The 19568-nt window shown below is 43.4% G+C and overlaps 1 protein-coding gene across 3 annotated transcripts in view; it reads left to right on the forward strand.

Moving 5' to 3' along the window:
* Positions 1-19568, forward strand: part of phf2 (PHD finger protein 2) — a 147096-nt gene that overhangs the window by 59122 nt on the left and 68406 nt on the right. For all 3 annotated transcript variants that reach the window (XM_062969955.1, XM_008115570.3, XM_008115571.3), the window contains exon 2: positions 11387-11472. In XM_062969955.1, the coding sequence (XP_062826025.1) occupies positions 11387-11472 (86 nt within the window). The remainder of the gene's footprint in view (positions 1-11386; positions 11473-19568) is intronic.

Here is a 19568-nt window from a genome sequence, read left to right on the forward strand (position 1 = left end):
GGCTTTCCCCTACTTTGAGGCCTAGACATGATGGAACTGTGCCTGCCTTTTTTTCTCTCCCTCCAAGGCAAGGGCAGTTGGGACTGAGGCATGGTCTTTCATTTGCTTCTGCTCCTAAAGATCATGGAGCTGTGTCTACTGTGTCTTTTTTCCTGCCAAATTCTCTTTAGCCATTTTTGGGGTGGTGTGGATTGGAAGTGAAGTCATTTATGTCATAGTAATGATTGATTAGTAGCATGATGCCGCATTCTACCCATTCTGTTATATTTTACAGTTGTTCAGGGCAAATATAGAATTTTCCCTGTGGATGTCTCTTATCAAGCCTGATCAACATTTAGCTAAAATACGTGAAAATGACCTTCTCTCGTCTCGTTCTTTCTCCCCTTTTCAGGATGACTGTTAGAGTAAGCACAGACTTAATGTGAATTTTTTAAGCAGTACCATTGAACACAATAAGGCTTTTCATATACCTAGATGTCAGAACCCTGCTACTAGAGCCTGTATATGGCTCTGAGTTTCAGGGTCACTGACATTGATAAGACACCTGCGTCTCAGGACTCGGAGAAGAAACGGCTGCTGGACTTGGCGGGGAATTTGCGCGGGGTTTTACTGAGCGGGAAGAGACTTTCAAAATGAGGGGGAGGGTATATAAAGGATGGTTGGCCGGAGTCTCCCATTCTTGGCTTTTCGGATGTTTATGTTTCCTGCAGTAAAGTTTCTGGTGATATCACAGAGAGTCTCGTGTGTTCATTCAGGAGCGGCTGTGGTGAGCTGACACTAAGCCAAGAAATTAGACACCATCCCGCCGTAGCGGTGAGGTGTAACATGCAAGTGGAGGATGAAGAACTCTTGGGCGCAGGAGGAGGAAGGGCCACTCCCGAGCCGGACGCTGAGTTCCACCAGCTAGCGGCCCTGGCGTCATCCACCGCTTATGCCCAGCCAAATGGGGTAACCCAGAGGCGTGGAGTGGTGCGGGGAGACAGCACCGGAGGAGAGGAAGGTTCACCTTCCCCAGGCCCACAAAGGATGGTGTTTCTGGAGGAGAGGATGTCGGCGATGGAGACCACCCTGGCAGTGATGTCGAGGGCGATGGAGCGCCTGGCGTTTTTGGCGGAGCCAGAGAGAGGAAGGGAACTTCGGGCTGGCTCAATGTGGGACGTGAGCGTGGGAAGCAGCCAGGGCTTTGCAGACCTCCCAGCACCGAAGGGAAGGGAAATGCGAAAGGAGCCCGGCGCCCGGCCCAAGACCCAAACAAGCCTGACGCGGGTGGAGGAGAGTGACGACGAAGGGGAAAAGCCTCCGAGAATCCCGGCTACGCTCCCAGCTGAGACCCTAGTGCCCCTGGCGAATGCCGGGCGTGGCACAGGGCCAAGAGAAACAGCAGCGGGGCCCACTGGTCCGCAAGGGGGCTTGCGACGGGCGGAGAATTGGGGATTGCCACCACAGGGACCCCTACCGAGACGAGAGGAACTAAGGATCGAGTTTGGGGGAGAGTCCTCTGAACTGGATTTTTTCCTTACCACGGTGAGGGGCTATATGGAGGACAATGCTCACACTTTTAGAACGGAATCCAGCCGGATACGGGCCATTGGCGCAGTGTTGAAGAGGGGAGCGGCTAGCTGGTACGTTCAGCTGCACGCGCGGCGCGACCCATGTCTGGGGTCAGTCCGACGCTTTATGGGGGCCCTGGAGACCCGTTTCCGAGATCCATTGGAGCAGATCCGGGCAAGGGAGAAGTTGAAGACCGTCTCCCAGGGGCAGAGGTCGGTATCTGAGTATGAGGAGGAATTCCAATGCCTCGCCGAAAAGGTGCCGGAATGTTCTGCAGTGACAAAGATGGAACTCTTCAAAGAGGGGCTCAGGCGGGAGATCCTCTCCTGGGCGGTGCATCGTGATGAGCCTGACACACTGTGCGGATGGATTCAGCTGGCGGGGCGCGTCGAGACATCGCTGGCCCAGGCGAGGAGGCACCGAGGAGGGCTACAGCAACGGCCGCAGATGAAAGAGGGGAGCCGGAAGGAGGGATCAGCCCCAGCCGGGAGGAGAGTGGAGCCGACAGGGAACGTGAGCGCCAGCAGGAGTGGCTGCTTTGTGTGCGGCCGGTTGGGCCACAGAGCTGCCGAGTGCTGGCAGAGAAAAGGGGAAAGCGGAGGCCAGCCCAAACCAAGAGCCGTGGCAGGAAAACGCGCCGAGGAAGAAACACCGATGAGGCACCATTCAGGGGGGTTGGTAAGTCAGGACAAAGCTATGATAGTGGTCCCCATTCAGCTTGAAAATGGCAGCAAACAAGCAACCTGCAAAGCGTTTGTGGATTGTGGATGTTCCAGGAACATCATTTCCCCTGAATTAGCCGAGGGATTAGGATGCGAAAGGACGAACCTAGAATCCCCAATAGCATTTTCGCAGTTGGACGGATCCACAGCATCAGGATCGTTAGCTAGGTACAGTGCCGAAGAAGTAAAGTGTAAGATAGGGAGTTGGGAAGGAAAGGTGTCATTTGTGATATCACAAATAGCCAGCTATAATGTTATACTAGGCATGCCGTGGCTGGGGCAGGCCAACCCGCAAATCAACTGGGAGGATAAGAGCATGATTTTCGGGATGAGTTTGGAAGAAGGGAGCCAGGAAGTTGAGAGGGAGCCGGGGAAAAGGGGGGAGGAAGACTCTATCAGAATAGCAGAACTGGCAGATAAATTACCCCCAGAGTATCGGGATTTTGTGGACGTGTTTGACGAGAAGGAAGCAGACAATTTCCCACCGAAGCGGAGAGTTGAAGTGAAAATAGAGCTAGTCCCAGGAGCAGAGCTTCCCAAGGCAAAGATATACCCGATGTCGGCTAGGGAAAAGGAGGAACTGAGAAAGTACATTGATAAAAACCTAGCGAGAGGTTTCATAGAACCTTCGAACTCCCCTTTAGGGGCACCTGTGTTGTTTAGGCGGAAAAAGGACCAAACGCTGAGGCTCTGCATTGACTACAGGGGCCTGAATGCAATCAGTACTGTAAATAAATACCCTCTACCCTTAGTGAAGGACTTGATCGCCCAGTTATCGGAGGGACAGATATTCACTAAATTGGATTTAATTGAGGCTTACCATAAATTGCAGATCAAACCAGAGGACAGGTGGAAGACGGCCTTCTCCTGCGCCTTCGGATTATTCAATTATTGTGTGCTCCCATTCGGTTTATGCGGGGGAGGGGCCGCGTTCATGCAATTAATCAACGAAGTGTTGCATCCATTATTGTACAAGGGAGTCTTTATTTTTTTAGATGACATATTGATAATGTCTCGGACCAAGGAGCAACACGTAGAACTAGTCAGGGAAGTCCTACAAAAGTTGAGGGAAGCGAAGCTGTATGCGAAGCTTGCCAAGTGCGAGTTCAATAAAGACCAGATAGACTTTCTGGGGTATAGGATTTCCTCCCAGGGAGTGGCGATGGACCCTGCGAAGGTGGAAGACGTAAGGGGGTGGGAAGCCCCCAGAACACGGAAGCAGCTGCAATCCTTCCTGGGATTCGCAAACTTCTATAGAACATTTATCAAGGACTTTGCGCGCCTCACTTTGCCATTAACGGATTTGTTAAAGACTAAAGGCAGGGGAGAAACAGCCAAAGTGAAGGCCCCAGGGGCCAAACTGACCTGGACAATAGAATGCCAGGAAGCTTTCGAAGCCCTAAAAAAGCGTTTTACTGAGGAGCCTGTCCTACAGCACCCTGATATGTCTAAGGCCTTTGTACTACATTGCGATGCGTCAGACCGGGCATATGGGGCAGTTCTGCTGCAGAAAGACGAGGGGGGGAACCTGAAGCCATGTGGCTATCTGTCGAAAAAGTTTAGCGATACAGAAAAAAACTGGCCGATTTGGGAGAGAGAAGCCTTAGCGATTCTGAAAGCACTAGAGTGCTGGAGACACTTTCTGGAAGGAAGTGGAACACCGTTTGAGGTGTGGACTGATCATAGAAATTTACAGTATCTGAGATCCCCTCGTAAACTATCAGCGAAGCAGATTAGATGGGCCCAATATTTCAGCCGTTTTGATTTCAGACTCAAGTTCTTCCAGGGGAAACACAACATACTCGCTGACGCTCTCTCTCGGATGCCTCAGCACGGGGGAGGAATTCAGGAATCTGAGGGGAGCCTTTTCCTAGATAAGCAATGGGGCCTGGCAGTACTGACTCGAGCACAAGCAGCCAAAGAAAACAAACGCACTGCCATTTCCACGGGGGGAGGAGAAATATGGGAGGAAGAGTTGAAGCGAGCATATGGAATGGACAAATGGTTACAAACGAACAAAGAACAGGGAGAACTGTGTGGGGATTTGGTGTTTGTTAATAAGAAATTGTATATTCCTGAATGTTTAAGACAAGAAATGTTAAGGAAATGCCACGATAACAAGGGTGCAGGTCATCTAGGCCCCACCAGGACTATTAAACTGTTGGCCAAACAATGCTGGTGGCCCGGAATGAGGAAAGACGCCAGGGGGTACGTCACGCAGTGTGAATTATGTGCAGAGGGCAAGACACCACCTGGGAAGCCCCAGGGGCTATTGCAGAAGGTGGTGGAGCCCATGAGGCCATGGGAATGCGTGGCAATGGATTTTGTAGGCGAACTACCCCCCAGCAGAGGCCACAGATACATTTGGACAATATTGGACCTATTCTCAAAACAGGCACACTTTGTGGCCCTGCCAAAACTCCCCTCGGCTGAAAAGCTCGCTGATTTGTATGTGAAGCATGTATATCGCCTACATGGGTGCCCCGACAAAATAATTAGCGACCGGGGAGTCCAATTCACTGCAAAATTTTGGGGAAAATTCTTACAGCTGTTAGGAGCGGAAAGGAATCTGAGCTCGGCTTTTCATCCCGCGACCAACGGGGGGGTCGAACGTACCCAACAGATACTGTGCCAATTCTTGAGGATGTACACCAATTATAGACAGGACGATTGGGCGGACCTTCTTCCGTTTGCTGAGATGGCTTTTAACGGGGCCGTACATTCGGCCACAGGTCGTGCCCCATTCGAAATAGTATACGGACAGGAGGTGGCACCTTTCCCCAGGCTACCCGAGTGGAAGGAAGGAGAGGGCCAGACCGACAAGGAATGGCCGGCCAAAATTAAGCAAGGGTGGCAGACCGTGGTGGAGGCATTGAGGGAAACACAAAAGAAGTACAAGCTCTTTGCAGATCGTAGGCGCCGAGAGGGGGACAAATTGGGCGAAGGAGATCTGGTTTGGTTGAGCACAAAAAACCTGAAATTGGGGTTCCCATCTAAGAAATTGGCTCCACGCTATATAGGGCCGTTCAGGGTAGCGAAAAGAATAAACGAAGTGACCTATGAGCTGAGGCTACCCAAGGACCTAGGAAAGGTACACCCGGTATTCCATTGCAGCCTGTTAAAAAAGTATAAAGGAACTCTGGACAGCGGAGAACAATAGTTGTGTTTAATCTTTTCCTTCCAGGACGAAGGGGAGGAGGACGCCATGTCAGAACCCTGCTACTAGAGCCTGTATGTGGCTCTGAGTTTCAGGGTCACTGACATTGATAAGACACCTGCGTCTCAGGACTCGGAGAAGAAACGTCTGCTGGACTTGGCGGGGAATTTGCGCGGGGTTTTACTGAGCGGGAAGAGACTTTCAAAATGAGGGGGAGGGTATATAAAGGATGGTTGGCCGGAGTCTCCCATTCTTGGCTTTTCGGATGTTTATGTTTCCTGCAGTAAAGTTTCTGGTGATATCACAGAGAGTCTCGTGTGTTCATTCAGGAGCGGCTGTGGTGAGCTGACACCTAGAGCTCTGCAGTTGTACAGGAACTATTATTTTTCTTCATTTTTTGGCTCCCTACAACATGACTTGTCTCCATTATTTTGTCTGACATATGGTTATTGTATTTCCAGATGTCATAATTTGATCATAGGAGTCACTGACTACCATACGTATGATTTTAGAAGCCCATCTGCTCCGACAGTTTTTTCAAGCAAGTACTTGCTTTTAGATAATATTGTCACAATATTTTCATTATGCTTTACTCTCCAAATGGCAGAACCTTTATAAAACAATTTATTTCTCTCCTTTGTTGAGTAAAGATGATTATTTTGTGCTCCAGGAGGAAATAGCTTGACACTCAGCAATCATGCCAGGTCATATCTAATGCAAGTAACTTGGACAGACACTTGACATTGTGACATTCTGGGGAAAATGTCCTTACATCATTTTCAGAACTGAGTTACAAGTCTTCATTTGTTCCAGTCAAATATCATCCTACTTAGACATCACTTCCTACCTAGCATGAATCAAAACTGGTGTAAAAGCTGTGTCAATTAAGGGAAAGCCTACAAATATAACCATAATTCAAGCTCATGCTCCCAACTACAGAGGCAGAAGAAGAAAAAAAATGAAAGTCAATGCATTCATCACACAAAATGTCGTAATTGGGGGGGGGGGGGTGTTAAGGGTTCAACCCCCCCCCCCCAAACCTGTTTTCTGCAATCCTGATTCACACACCAAAACAAGATGTGTTGATAATCATCGATGCTTGGAATACAAAAAATAAGAAACAGAACAGAATAATAGTTTGGCCCAGAATTGAGAAATGAAGCAGGAGAGTGACTGTTTAAAGTCGCCCCAGCCACCATTTCTGACTGAGGACAATAGGATTTATACTCTAATATGTCTAATATGTCTAATATGCCTCCCTAAGAAAATGCAGCAAAAATATGATCAAATGAATGGGGAGTGCCATTTGGGTGTTGAAACATAGAAAGTACTTACAATTCTCTCCACACTGAAAAGTCCTGATTTCTATATATAGATTTAGCCGATTGCTTCAGAAACTGGGTTAGATGTGATGTTTCATCAAAGTACAAAGGGATCTGGGTTTCCTATCTTGCTTGCTGTGGGAAGCAATAGGCAATTAGGCTGCAATCCCATGCTCATGGATTTACTGAGGAATAGATCCCTCTGAACTCAGTGAAAATTTTGTCTCACTAAACATATTACTGAAATGCACTGTCAGTATATTCTGAAGAACAGCATTGCGTTGGATGATCATGGGGATAGTGATCAATGAATAACATTCATAGTATTAAGGATGTTTTGCCATAAATGACTGCACCTTGGAAACCTCTGGTTTCAGCTCCCCTGCAGTGCTAGGCATCAGTTTCCTTTCCCTGAGTTGTCTTCCTACATACAAATACTCTACATGGCTATGGAAGAATATTAAACTTCCTACAGAGTGAGCCAAGGCTCCCTCGCTATTTTGTAATGCAAGTGTTCAGGATTTTGTTATCACAGTACATCACCAGCATGTGCTTGCCTTTTTAATTGACAACCACTACCTGATGCCACCATTGTTTTCTGTTACAAGTTAAGCATCCCTTATCAAGAATTTCAAAATACTCCTAAATCCAAGATTGTTCACAAGGATGGCTGAGATAGCCTTTGCTTTCTGAAGACTTAATGCAGAGGTGTCAGACTTGTGGCCCTCCAGATGTTTGGGCCTCCAGCTTCCAGACATCTTAGTCAGCTTGTCCAATGGCCAGAAATTCTGGGAGCTGCAGTCCAAAACACCTGGAGGGGAACATGTTTGACACCACTAGCTTAATGTATATGAAGCAAGTGAGCAAGTGGGGTGGGCAAATGGGTGGGGATTGAGCGAGCGGGGGCAAGGGGTGGGCAGGCAGGTGATAGTTGGAATGGCAAGTGGGCAGGCAAGTGAGGGAGGGAGTGGGCAGGTGGTGGTGGGCAGGATGGCAAGCGGGGTGAGCTGGTGGGTGAGTGCCATAGGTTTACCACCACTGATATAAGTTGTATATCAAACAAATGCATTTGGTGTTTACACCTGGATCTCCAAGATATTTCATTATGCATATGCAGATACAGAATTTTTAAAATTTCAAAGAAGACAAACAAAAACTCACCCAGTAATCTAAAACCCACCTGGTTCCAAGCATTTCAGATAAGGGATACTTAACTTACATTAGATATCAGGATCACTAGTTTGAGTCTTTGCAAATGGGAAGATATGGGAGAGATATGAACCATGGCAACACATTTATGGTAAGATTCAGGAATGGTGCCTGAGAGTGCATCTACACCAGAATTTCCCAAACTTATTTGGCTTACTGCCCTTTTTTCAGAAAAGAAAATTACTAAATGCTCTCCTGGAAATCTACATTCTTTACACATACAAATAGAAATATGCAGTGAAAAAACTATGTTCTTTTTGTATCTATGATTCTATCTACATTCTATAACATGGTAAAGAAAGATGCATTCTATAACATGGTAAAGAAAGAAATAAGACATCTTGAAGCTTGAAATTATAAAATTATTTATTAAGATCGACCATAATAACGTTGACATGACCCATAGAAAATTAAGCTAATGAAGGATAATATTGAAATAAAAGCAATAATAATAATAAAATAATCCCAAGGGGAAGGATTTATTTATTTATCGTGTCAGAAGCGAATTGAAGGTAGTTATTATAATCCCAAGGAGAAGAATGAATGTGGTGTGATGCTATCAATTTATTAGTGTTCCGTTCTATTTTTGTCAGGAGTGTGAATTAAGATCTTTAAATACTTATTGCACATATACTATTATTATTAACATTTGTCGCACAATTCAGAAACAATCTAAATTAAATTTCATTCATATCATCTATATATAATATTGTATTGTAAACAAGTCATTATACGCACATATTCTTGCCGATGCATGCTGGCCTTCCCAACAATGCACAACCTGCTTGGCTGCCAACATTTGCTTGTTAAGACTTGTTGGCAGATCCATTATAACTTGCATTTTGTGTGTTCATTTGGAAAATAAAGTGATCACTCCAACTTTATCTCTATGTTATATAACAGATGAAATATGTAGAAAAGGTTTTTCAAATGTTTTTCTTTGTTTCTACCGCCCCTTTATTTTTAATCAATGCACCCCAATTGCACCAGAGGCTACTACCACCTGCCTGGATCATTCCAGCACCCTCAGAAAGCAGTATCGCCTTCTTTGGGAAGCACAAATTTACACTGTAGAATTAATACATTTTGACATCAATTTAACTGCAATGACTCCCAAATTGTGGAAGTTGTAGTTTGGTGAGGTGCCAGCACTCTTTGGCAAAGAAGGCTAAGGACCTTGTACAATACAGCTTCCATAACATTAAACCATGGCAGTTAAAGTGTTGTCAGACCGCATAAATCTACAGCATCGATGTACCCCGAGTCCCTTCGGGGTGATAGGATGGTCTACAAATGAATTGTTGTTGTTATTATTATTATTATTATTATTATTATTATTATTATTATTATTATTATTATCATCACAACCTCTCAGACTCCATGTATGAAACATATCCATACTGGGATATCATATATTCACTATTGATGAATATAAATTCACTTAATCTGGCTGTAAGCTATTTTTGTCCACCAGGAGAGAGTAAAGAAAGAGAGAGATATGTGTACTAAAAAAGAGGAAAATACTTTGATATTTGTTTCAGTGCTGAGCTTTTCTATATACACTGTAATGCTATATGACAATTTCAACCAAAAAAACAAACAAAACAAAACTGACATATTTCACACAAAACTACTCTGGTATTCCAAATTTTATTTTATTATTGAGACTTGAAACAAAATATTGTAATATGTATTTGGTATGTATGTTTTAACAGAGTTCTAGGGTGTAATTGGTTGGCTGCTGCCATATGTCATTATGTGAACTGATAAAGAGAAGCGGTGTGCATGTGTGTGCATGTAAGTCTGTGTCTCCTGGTATCTGGTCTTTCCACTTAAAGGTCCCACAGAAGCAAGTTGTGTATGTAGTATTACACGCTGAACTGTCTTTTGCAGCAGTGATGAAGAGAGGTCAGGGATGGGAATTGGGTAGGTTTCCAAATGTAATTGGAGAGGAGATCCCATCAGCTTCAAGCAGCACAATGGTGAGAATCCTAGCAGCTTGAGATGTCTTTGATATTATACAACTATAGCAATATGATTCCATTTTAACTACAATTCCTGCATTTTGTGGAATCCTGGGATTTGTAGTTTAAGACAGGATATTTAGAATTCTCAGCTAGGGAACTGTTTAGTGCCTTATCAGACTACAAACCCTGGGATCACTCAGGGTACACCTGCACCTATGCCAGTGAATGTGGAATCATAGTGCCATGCACTTGTCTGTTCAAGTTTGTGGGTTGTATTTTTGCAGATTTGATTATTCATGGAATTGATCACTATGTTCTCTTTAGGAATATCTAAGTTCTCCAGGATCCTCTATGGTTAACTTCCACACAGAAATGACCATACAAATCTCAAGGTTCTTTAAGCAATTCTAAGGTCAACATCTGCCCAAAATTGACAGTGGAATCATGTTGGAGGACTTTGAGATTCAAAGAAAAGAGAACACATTATCTAGGAATCTCTAGGCCCCTTAGCACAATTCTATGGTCAACATCTGGTGGGCTGAACATAGAGTTGTATTGGGAGATATAGAGATTCCTAGAGTATTATCATTTTAGGTAAAAAGTGGGTTTTATTGTAGTTTTTCCATTTTCTTGAAAGTTCTGTACCCCACATCTGCAAAACTGGAAGGCCTGCTGTAATTATGTTGAAATCTTGTCCATACACTATTTAATTTATTTAGCAGAAAATATATGTGTGTCTTCAAGTCATAAGGAGTACTTAAGATCCTTTTAAGAAAGAAAGAAAGGCCAATGTATCTTCAGAATTCTCAAGAAGCTTCTTCATCTAGTGTTAGCTTTGATGGACATTTCAGTTCCTCCTTTTTCTTGCTTCCTTAGTTAGGAGTACATAATTGAATGTAGTGTTATTTGTGAAGGAAGAACAAAGCCAAGGAAAGACAGGATTGTATTAAATCCTCATTCGTTCTAATTTAACGAAACTCATTTTGGCATATTGTTGGGGCGGGGGTTCAAACTGTCTATGTGAATTTTAGGTCCTTATTGCCTGTGTGTGGCTCAAAGGAAAGAGCTGGGTGACCTTGGAGTTGTTTTTAATGATTTACCCAGTTGTAGCAGAATGGTGGAGTAATTCTGCAGACATTAAAGGTGTGCTGTCACACTGTGTTCTCATGACCCAGGTCCAGATGACCAGCTGTAATCAGACACAATTACTTGGGGGAGACATAGAAACACAATACTCTCCTGCTAAGTCAGACAGTGAATCAGAACGACTCTTGCTGACATAAGGTCCACAATCATGTAATGGATCAGTCAAGGTCCCCAGAATTGACTCTGGTAGACGGGACCTTGGGCATGAGAGGTTAGTTTTACAATATCTTGAAATGCCTAGCTACTTTTCTTAGATGTTTAAGCATTTGAGAAAAGATTCCCAATGACATTTTGTTCTTTAATTTCTTGCAGCTGTGTTGGTGTAGAAGAAGATGAGGCACCAGATATTGATATCTATCATTGTCCAAACTGTGAGAAAACCCATGGTAAATCAACTTGTAAGTATAATTCCTTAACTTCCTCTATGACATCCCAGCATCTCAACAAGAGTTCTATTATACCATGTATGGGAATTGTGTGCATCTCTTATTGTCATTGAGGGCATGTCCCATAATTCCTGAGCATTGGCTAAACTGGCTGGTGCTTTTAAGAGCCGAAGTTCAACCACATTTGTAAGGCCACACAATTTCCACAGCTGTATTATACCTTTCCCTTCCTCCTCAGTCACATACAGGCAGTCCTAAGTTACAAACAAGATAGGTTATGTAGGTTTGGTCTCAAGTTGATTTTGTTTGAAAGTTGAAACAGGTACATATTCTAAGTGTAACTGCAGTCATATATATATATATATATATATATATATATATATATATATATATATTCGAGAGAGAGAGAGAGAGAGAGAGAGAGAGGGAAAGAGAGTGCACTTTGGATAACATGGGGAAGGGTTAACACCCCTGTAGTGTTTGTTTTACTGTTTGTGCCCCTGTTCAGGAGATTTCACCTCACTTTCTCTCCCTGTGATACTTGGATTTTGAAAAATTTGGCTTGTTGTGGAAACAAGGATTGATGATGAAGCTTCTGTGAAGACACCTTTTCCCCATGATAAGTTCCAGGAGTTAATTTACCTTCTGAGGGGCAGATTTCTCTCACTTCTTGTTGTCTTTATCTCCATTCTTAACTGTGAGCAATTAGCAGGTCAGATGTTTGTAATCCGGAGACTGGCTGTACAGACAAAATCCATTGGAATATACAGTGTTCCCCGCTACTTCACAGTTTGCTTATCGCGGACTCACTATTTCATGGAAATTTATTTATTTATTTACCCACCCCATTGCTGCTTTTAATAGTTACATAAGTGGCCTTTCTCCCCCTTGCAAGCCCCGGGGAGAGTGAAACCTTTCTTACCAGCATCAGAGGGCCCCTTGCTTGGTGTCTGCCATGTTACTCTGGCTGCCTCTGCTCCTGCAGCCAGGGAAGAAGACACCGCTCCGCCAGGTAAGTGAGTGAGCGAGCGAGGATGGGAGAGAGTGAGGGCGAGTGGCAGCAGAGGAGCCTGGAAAAGATGGCCAGGCTCCTTTTTCTGTGGCCACTCCAGCTGGCCACATTGGGAAACGTGGAGGACTCGGAAGAGGGGGTGGGACTTCCAAGTCCCTCTTCCGAGTCCTCCACATTTCACAGCATGACCCGGCTGGAGCTGCGGCAGAAAAAGGAGCCTGGCCGCCTCTTCTAGGCTCCTCTGCTGCTGCCCGCCCTCACTCTCTCACCCACCCACCCTTCCTCGCTCGCTTGCTTACCGGGCAAAGTGGTGTCTTCTTCCCTGGCTGCAGGAGCAGAGGCAGCCAGAGCAACATGGCAGGCACCAAGCAAGGGGTTTGCCGGCACTGGTAAGAAAGGCTTCATTCTCCCCGGGGCTTGCAAGGGGGAGAAGGTCCACTTAACTATTAAAATAATGTTGAGCTATTAAAATAAAAATAGTGACCCCACTTCGCAGATTTCCACTTATTGTGGGTTGTCCTGGAACGTAACCCCCGCAATGAGTGAGGAAACACTGTATATCCTTTTGTCTGTATAATATACTTGTTGTTGCTATATTCAAACAACAAGAACTAAATTAGTTGGAATAGCTAAATCTCTTAAATTAAAATTTATAGTTTGAAGATCTGAATCAAACTTGCATGTTCATCATATGACAACTGAGACCATCATGTGTGAGTAGGCCATCACATTGGCCCCATCTATACTGACCATTTAATGCAGTTTCAAACTGGTATTGAAGAAAGTGGTTTCTCTGTGCAGGTGATTACATAGGAAATCCTGGAACCAATTTGAGACCTGGATGATGATTACACAAACTACAGCGCTCTAATTAAGGGATTTCCTTTGTGCACTTTAATGGGAGTTTGTCATCTGTCTGCCACAGTTTGAAGCTACGTAGCTTTGAACTGCATTAAATGGTCATGTAGATGGGGTAATAGAGATGGGGCTTACTCTTTTCCACACATCATCACAAACTACTTGCTGTTTAATTGTCCTGGTCTATGGATTCTAATACCAGTCTTCAGGTGTACATCAAATGTAGAAAAATCAGATATTATAGGGGTGTTCATGTATGTCCATGTGTATAATAAACCGAAGATTTAACTTCTATACACATTTGCCCACCTATCAATGGCATAACAAGACCTCTCCATCCAATGCTTTTTGCTCCAGTGTTAAGAGCTGAGAAGGGCAGGTGCCTATATGTGTGCTCCGCTCCTAGAACTTGGTCTCATTAATCAGGGCAGGCAAATAGGCCTCCCCATCCAGCATGGCTGGAAGGGGAAACCCAATTATGTGGAAGCAAGCGGTACTGATTCCAGTGGGCATATTTCAAAGCAATTTTGCATACGATCAGACTGCAAAAAGCAGAATTGGTATCTGAGTAGATGTATGGTGCTTTTTGTAGGCCTAAATATTCTAAGAATACCAAATTATGCCTGATCTTGGAAGCTAATCCATGTCAGAGATGGTAATTACTTTGATGGGAGACCGTTAATGAGTACCATGTGGTTCAGGCTATATTTCAGAAGAAAGAACTCGCAAACCACCTCTGAGTATTCCTTTCCTATCAAAATCCTGTGAAATTAATGGGTTTGCAATATGTTGACAGGTGGCTTGTAGGCATGTACACACACAGAATGCACTAGGGCTAGTGCAATATGGGCTTATGCTAGAAAGAAAAGTCTTCACATTCTGGTATTGACTAGATAAAAAAATACGTTTTTCGTCTTAGGAAATCCATTTTAGGATAGGAAAGGAGCTAGGCAAAAGCAGCTGATTCATGCTTGGTTACAAGAGTCCCTAAAGGCTCACTTTTGTGTGTGAGTATAAGCTAGCATCCATTCATGGGGTTGGAGCTTCATGGTGCTCCTTCCCAGACAAGGTGACTAACTAGCTCCTTGAAAGAAGGCAGAAGTGGCACCTGCAGGTAAGAAGGAAACTAAAGGCTTGAATGAATAGACTAAAGAAAGATGTAGACGTGAAACCAAAAAAAAACAGCATTATAGACCCCTCTCTCCCACTTATCACTTTACAAGCATTGATACCCTTTTGTTTCCAATACTTTCTTGACATAGTGCAACAAGCCAAGTTAAATAAAGAGTAGAATATCTTGAAAAGCTTCAATATATTCTGTTTTCTCAGTTAAATGTTTCAAGTGCTCAGCCCTTAAAAGAAAAAGGATCACATAAGTTTTATCTGAAGGGAATTGTTTTCCATTTGAATAACTTATCTAGAAAAAAAGAAGTGTGGGAGAAAATTCTCCTTGGTAGTAATGACCTTTCCATAAGAGATAAAATATTAATCTTCGTTTTGACTCCTCGGATGAAATTCATAACAACACAGCAACATGTGTGAGATTTAATTTTTCACAATTTTAGATGTGAAGATGAACTGAACTGTCTAAGACTATAAGGCAGAAGAACTAGGAGAAATGACAAAATTGAAATGCCAGCATATCAGAGTAGTCCCAGATTATAATTAATTGTTTTAATACAAGATTAGGCTTTTATTGTATGGAGAAAGACAGCAAAATATGTACTGCAATACAGAATTTGCAACTTTTAATTACTTTTCTGCCTAATATTTACCATATACAGTTTTCATTTCACATTTGTTGCTTTGACTTTCATGGGTTTGGTTATACTATGTAATACGATTTTTGTTCCTGGGATATAAATATCATTTCCTAGTTGGTTCTATCATAAAAACATGGGAAAGGTTTATTAAACTGAAAAAACACCTGTTTTTGCAGGTCATCCTGCAGCACATTTTGCTATAGTTTTTCAATGAACATCTCATAGTCTCAACCAATTCAGCATAGTTTGTGGCAGCCACAAAAGCATGGATTTGATTAAAAATGTTATATGTAGGAATCACTAGGTTCTCCAGTGTGACCCTATGGTAAATTTCCTCCAATCATGCTGGAGAACCTAGAAAATTCTGAACATCCCTAGGAATCTCTAGGTCCTCCAAAGCAATTCCAGTGGAAGTTCCTTAGAGAGGTGTTTTCTCAGGTAAAAAAATAGTATTATATTTCTTGAACATTTTTCACTTTCACAGTGGTCCTCTGCCCGTATCCCTAGCATATGTGAAGGACTGACTGTATACTTATGGATTTTGATAAATTTTTGGACAGAAATTCACTCCAAAATCTGGTTTGACTTACATACATCAGTAGAGGAAGCAGGATTCAGGTAAAAGGCAATGACAAAAGGTCTGGGTACCAATAGAAGCAGGTTGCTTTGTGTAGATATATGCATTTTAAGATCAGCAAGATGATTTAACCTTCCTTCCCATCATAACTGCTCAGATAAACAGATCATCTCCATCTCTGTAGAAAGTCTTGAGTATGTTGCCACTACACAGTTTTCAAAAGATAGGAAGATACTTGTTTGTTACATGCCCCTAAGTTTTGCCCTCAACTTATCCATGAGGCAAAACAAAATCTATATTTTTGACCACAAAACCTTCTCTTGACTTGTACATGAGGTAAATTTATACATAAGAATTTACATTATGAACCTGGTAAGGCCATTAATACTAATCAAGATGATTAGTTACAACATTCACACTGGCCTCCAACAGACAAGAGTTCCTTTTCCCACCCTGTATCTTCCAGATATATAAACCCCACTTGCTTAGTTTTTCCAATATACCTCACAACCTCTGAGGATGCCTGCCACAGATGTGGGCAAAGCGTCAGGAGAGAATGCTTCTGGAACATGGCCATACAGCCCAGAAAACTCACAACAACCCTACATTATGTGGTTTGCTAGAGCAGTTTTATCATCTGTTACTGACAAATATGATTAATCGAGTGCTAATATAACCATATTCAAATACAGACCCATCAGATACTTTGTTGACTGTCTGTGTAGAATACACAGAAAGACTTTTTTGCTCAAAATCAGAATCCTTCAACGTTTTTTTTTTTTTTGGAGATGGAGTGAAGTGTACTAAATCATATGACAACCATATTGGGGTGTGGAAAATGAATACTGAATATTTTAATCACATTCTGGTTTCTGTCTCTAAAACAGAACACAATGTGACTTACTTATGAATAAGCATGCCTAATTTTACATTCTAAGTTGTTTCGAGAATTATGGCATAGGGCTCTCTAGAGCTTGGAAGCACCATGATGGTAAAGCATTATTTCCTAAATGTTATTTTATGAGTAATGCATTGTTCATTCTTTTTATTTGACACAATTGTATGATTTGTATCATTTTTAAAATTTATTTACCATATTTATATCCTGCCTTTCTCTACCCCGAGGGGGACTCCATGATCTGCATGCAGTCTCCAAATCTCTCACTGTGAACTTTGTGAAATTTACTGTAAACCCTTTGACTTTACAGAGTTATGGCACTATGATTCTACTGTAGCTGCCTGGTTCCATTGTTTGTAATTCTTGAAGGAAACAATTTTCCAAATACCTTTTCACACTACAGAGTCATAACACAATGATTCCACTGTAATTGCCATAGTTTCATCCTATGGACTCCTGGGAATGGCACTTGAGGGAGGAGCTTTTAGATTTTTCAGCAAGAGAGCTGTAGTGCTTCATCAAACCATAGTTTTATACATGCATAGTGTATTGACCTTTTTCAAACAGAAATTCAAGCCAAACAGGAGCAGTGATATATGTGAGGATATGTTTCTCTGAAGGATAAGAGCACTCCAAGAAATCTCATGGAAGTGCTAATAGATTTGTAAACAAGGGACACTGGCTCCAACTCTGTCTTGTGCCTTTATTTGAGAAAATGAAAAAAAGTTGCTAGTACAGCTGTAGTGGATTTGGAGGAAGCGGGCCCGTAGCCAGGATTTTGATTCGGGTGGGGCTGGAATTTTTTTTGTTTTTTTTTTGGGGGGGGGGCTGAGTGTGAGTGAGAGGGGATCTGCCCTAGCAAACCTTTTGTATCATTATCCCAATACCCCCATGCAGGCCTGTAGCGAGGGGGCAGTTTTAGGGGTTCAACCCCCCCCCCCCGAAAATTTTCAGGTTATTAAAAAAACCTGGTTTACTCATGAATTTTAACTGGTTAACCAAATCCCCATGCTAAGTCTATGAGACGCAAAACATTAAGAGTCCCTCCAGGCACTATTTCAAGCAGATATTGACAGGTTTGTAGCGGGGAGAGGTGTGTGCTAGGGGTTCAACCCCCCCCCCCTGAAATTTTCAAAACCCCTCCCAAATTTTTTTTCTGGCTACGGCCCTGCCCCCATGCATATGGGATATATTGAGCATAGTGATCAGATCATGATATGAATAAACATAACAGTTTAAATAATAAATGTAAGGCCTTCTCACGGACCACCCTGAGAATTTTTTTTGGGGGGGGAGAGTGAAGCCTCTCAACCCCCCCCCCCCCCCCCCGGCTACATGCCTGGGAGGAAGAGTGAGTTTCTAGGTGTTTTTGGAGGGAGGAATTGCTTGTCAGTAGGACCTGAAGAAACTGTTCACCACATTTAAACAACCAGGAAAAAAACCAGAAAGTGGTCTTGGATCATCACAAACAAACACTTGTGATAATGACTTCACACTACTTGCTAGATTCCCAAATTGCCTGTTGTGAATGTTAACAAAATAAATCTTGTTTGGTCTCATTCCTCAACAAATGGGAGATGATATGGTTAATGTTTTTACAAATAATGGATTCCATCCAGATTGTGAACTTACTCTGAGAAATGTGTACTTGGAGGTATAATGTGTTCCAAGAAATGAGTACGGTTGTAAGAATTTTTACAGAAGGATGTTGGTATTATTCACTCATTAATGTTATGGGCTAGGATTAGTGAGGAGATTACAATTTTTTGGGTACAAAATAGATGTTTTGCTTCATCTGAGAACCTGCTGTCATGGCTTACTTACTGCAAGATAAGCACTCATTGTTCTTATTATGCAACTTGTAGGAATGTTCTTTTTCAAAGAAAGGATGTCTGGCACACATATTCTGTGATGGATGCCTTCCAGATGTCATATGTAAAAATAATTTTCTTCTTGTGCTTTCTGCTTTACCATGGTAGCCTACTGAATATATTTTTAGAAAATTGCTTCTCCTTGGATGACATTTACAGTAATTTTGATTTAATGCTATTTGTCAAACTTGCTATGTGGAAGAAATATACGTACATTCATTAATGTATTTCTTGAATAATTTAAGGGAAGCCAAATGCTGAATGGAAGTCAGACTTGTATAGTACAGCAGTGGGAAACACCATTGGAATTTTCTCTCCTAAACAGAAGTGGATTTATGAAGCCTTTGGTGACAAAAGCTTTTTCTTCGTGTACTCTGTGAATGCACACTAATGGAGAAGCTGCGCCTGCGCAGGTTCCGACGGAAACTCTTCCAAGCTGAAGTTCAAATTTTGGCGGTAACCACGCCCCCCTTCCCAAGGGGCATATAAGGCAGCCCCGGGCGTCCGCTCTCCAGTTCCTTTTTTTCCGCCGCAAGGTTCACTTCGGACTCTTCGCATGTCTACTACTCGTTTCAAACGCTGCACGCAGTGCGCTGCTAAAATTCCTGATTCCGACGGCCACGCCAAGTGTCTCTTCTGTCTTGGCGAGGCTCATGTGGTCGGTACCTGCCGCTTCTGCCTAGCTCTCACGGCTCAGGCCAGAAAGAACAGAGCCGCTAGGCTCAGAGCGGCGCTCTACGAAAGATCCCTCGCGCCAGAACCGACTCCGTCGACGTCGGGTGCGTCGTCGTCTTCAGCTCTGAGAGCAATGCCAGCGCCAACAGCTAAGGCTCCGACAGCTAAAGCCTCCTCGGTCTTGTCCAGGGCGTCTAGGACCTCCAGGGCCGCTAAGCCTGTCAAGCCACCGTGCACTGTGATGACGGCTACCGTGTCGACCCGCTCCGGAAAGGTGGGGCCTTCCTCGACGTCGAGCTCTCTGGCTTCGGTGACCTCGATCCGCTCTCGTATCGGCTCCCCTCCGTCCTCCTCTGCTATCAAAATAGCCTTTAAGAGGGCTCACGAGGAGTCTCGTCGAGCGCAATCTGACTCAGCTGTGGTTCCTCCAACACCAGGCAAATCCTTGAGGGTT

This window comes from Anolis carolinensis, chromosome 2, assembly GCF_035594765.1.
Source record: "Anolis carolinensis isolate JA03-04 chromosome 2, rAnoCar3.1.pri, whole genome shotgun sequence".
NCBI classification, from domain to species: domain Eukaryota; kingdom Metazoa; phylum Chordata; class Lepidosauria; order Squamata; family Dactyloidae; genus Anolis; species Anolis carolinensis.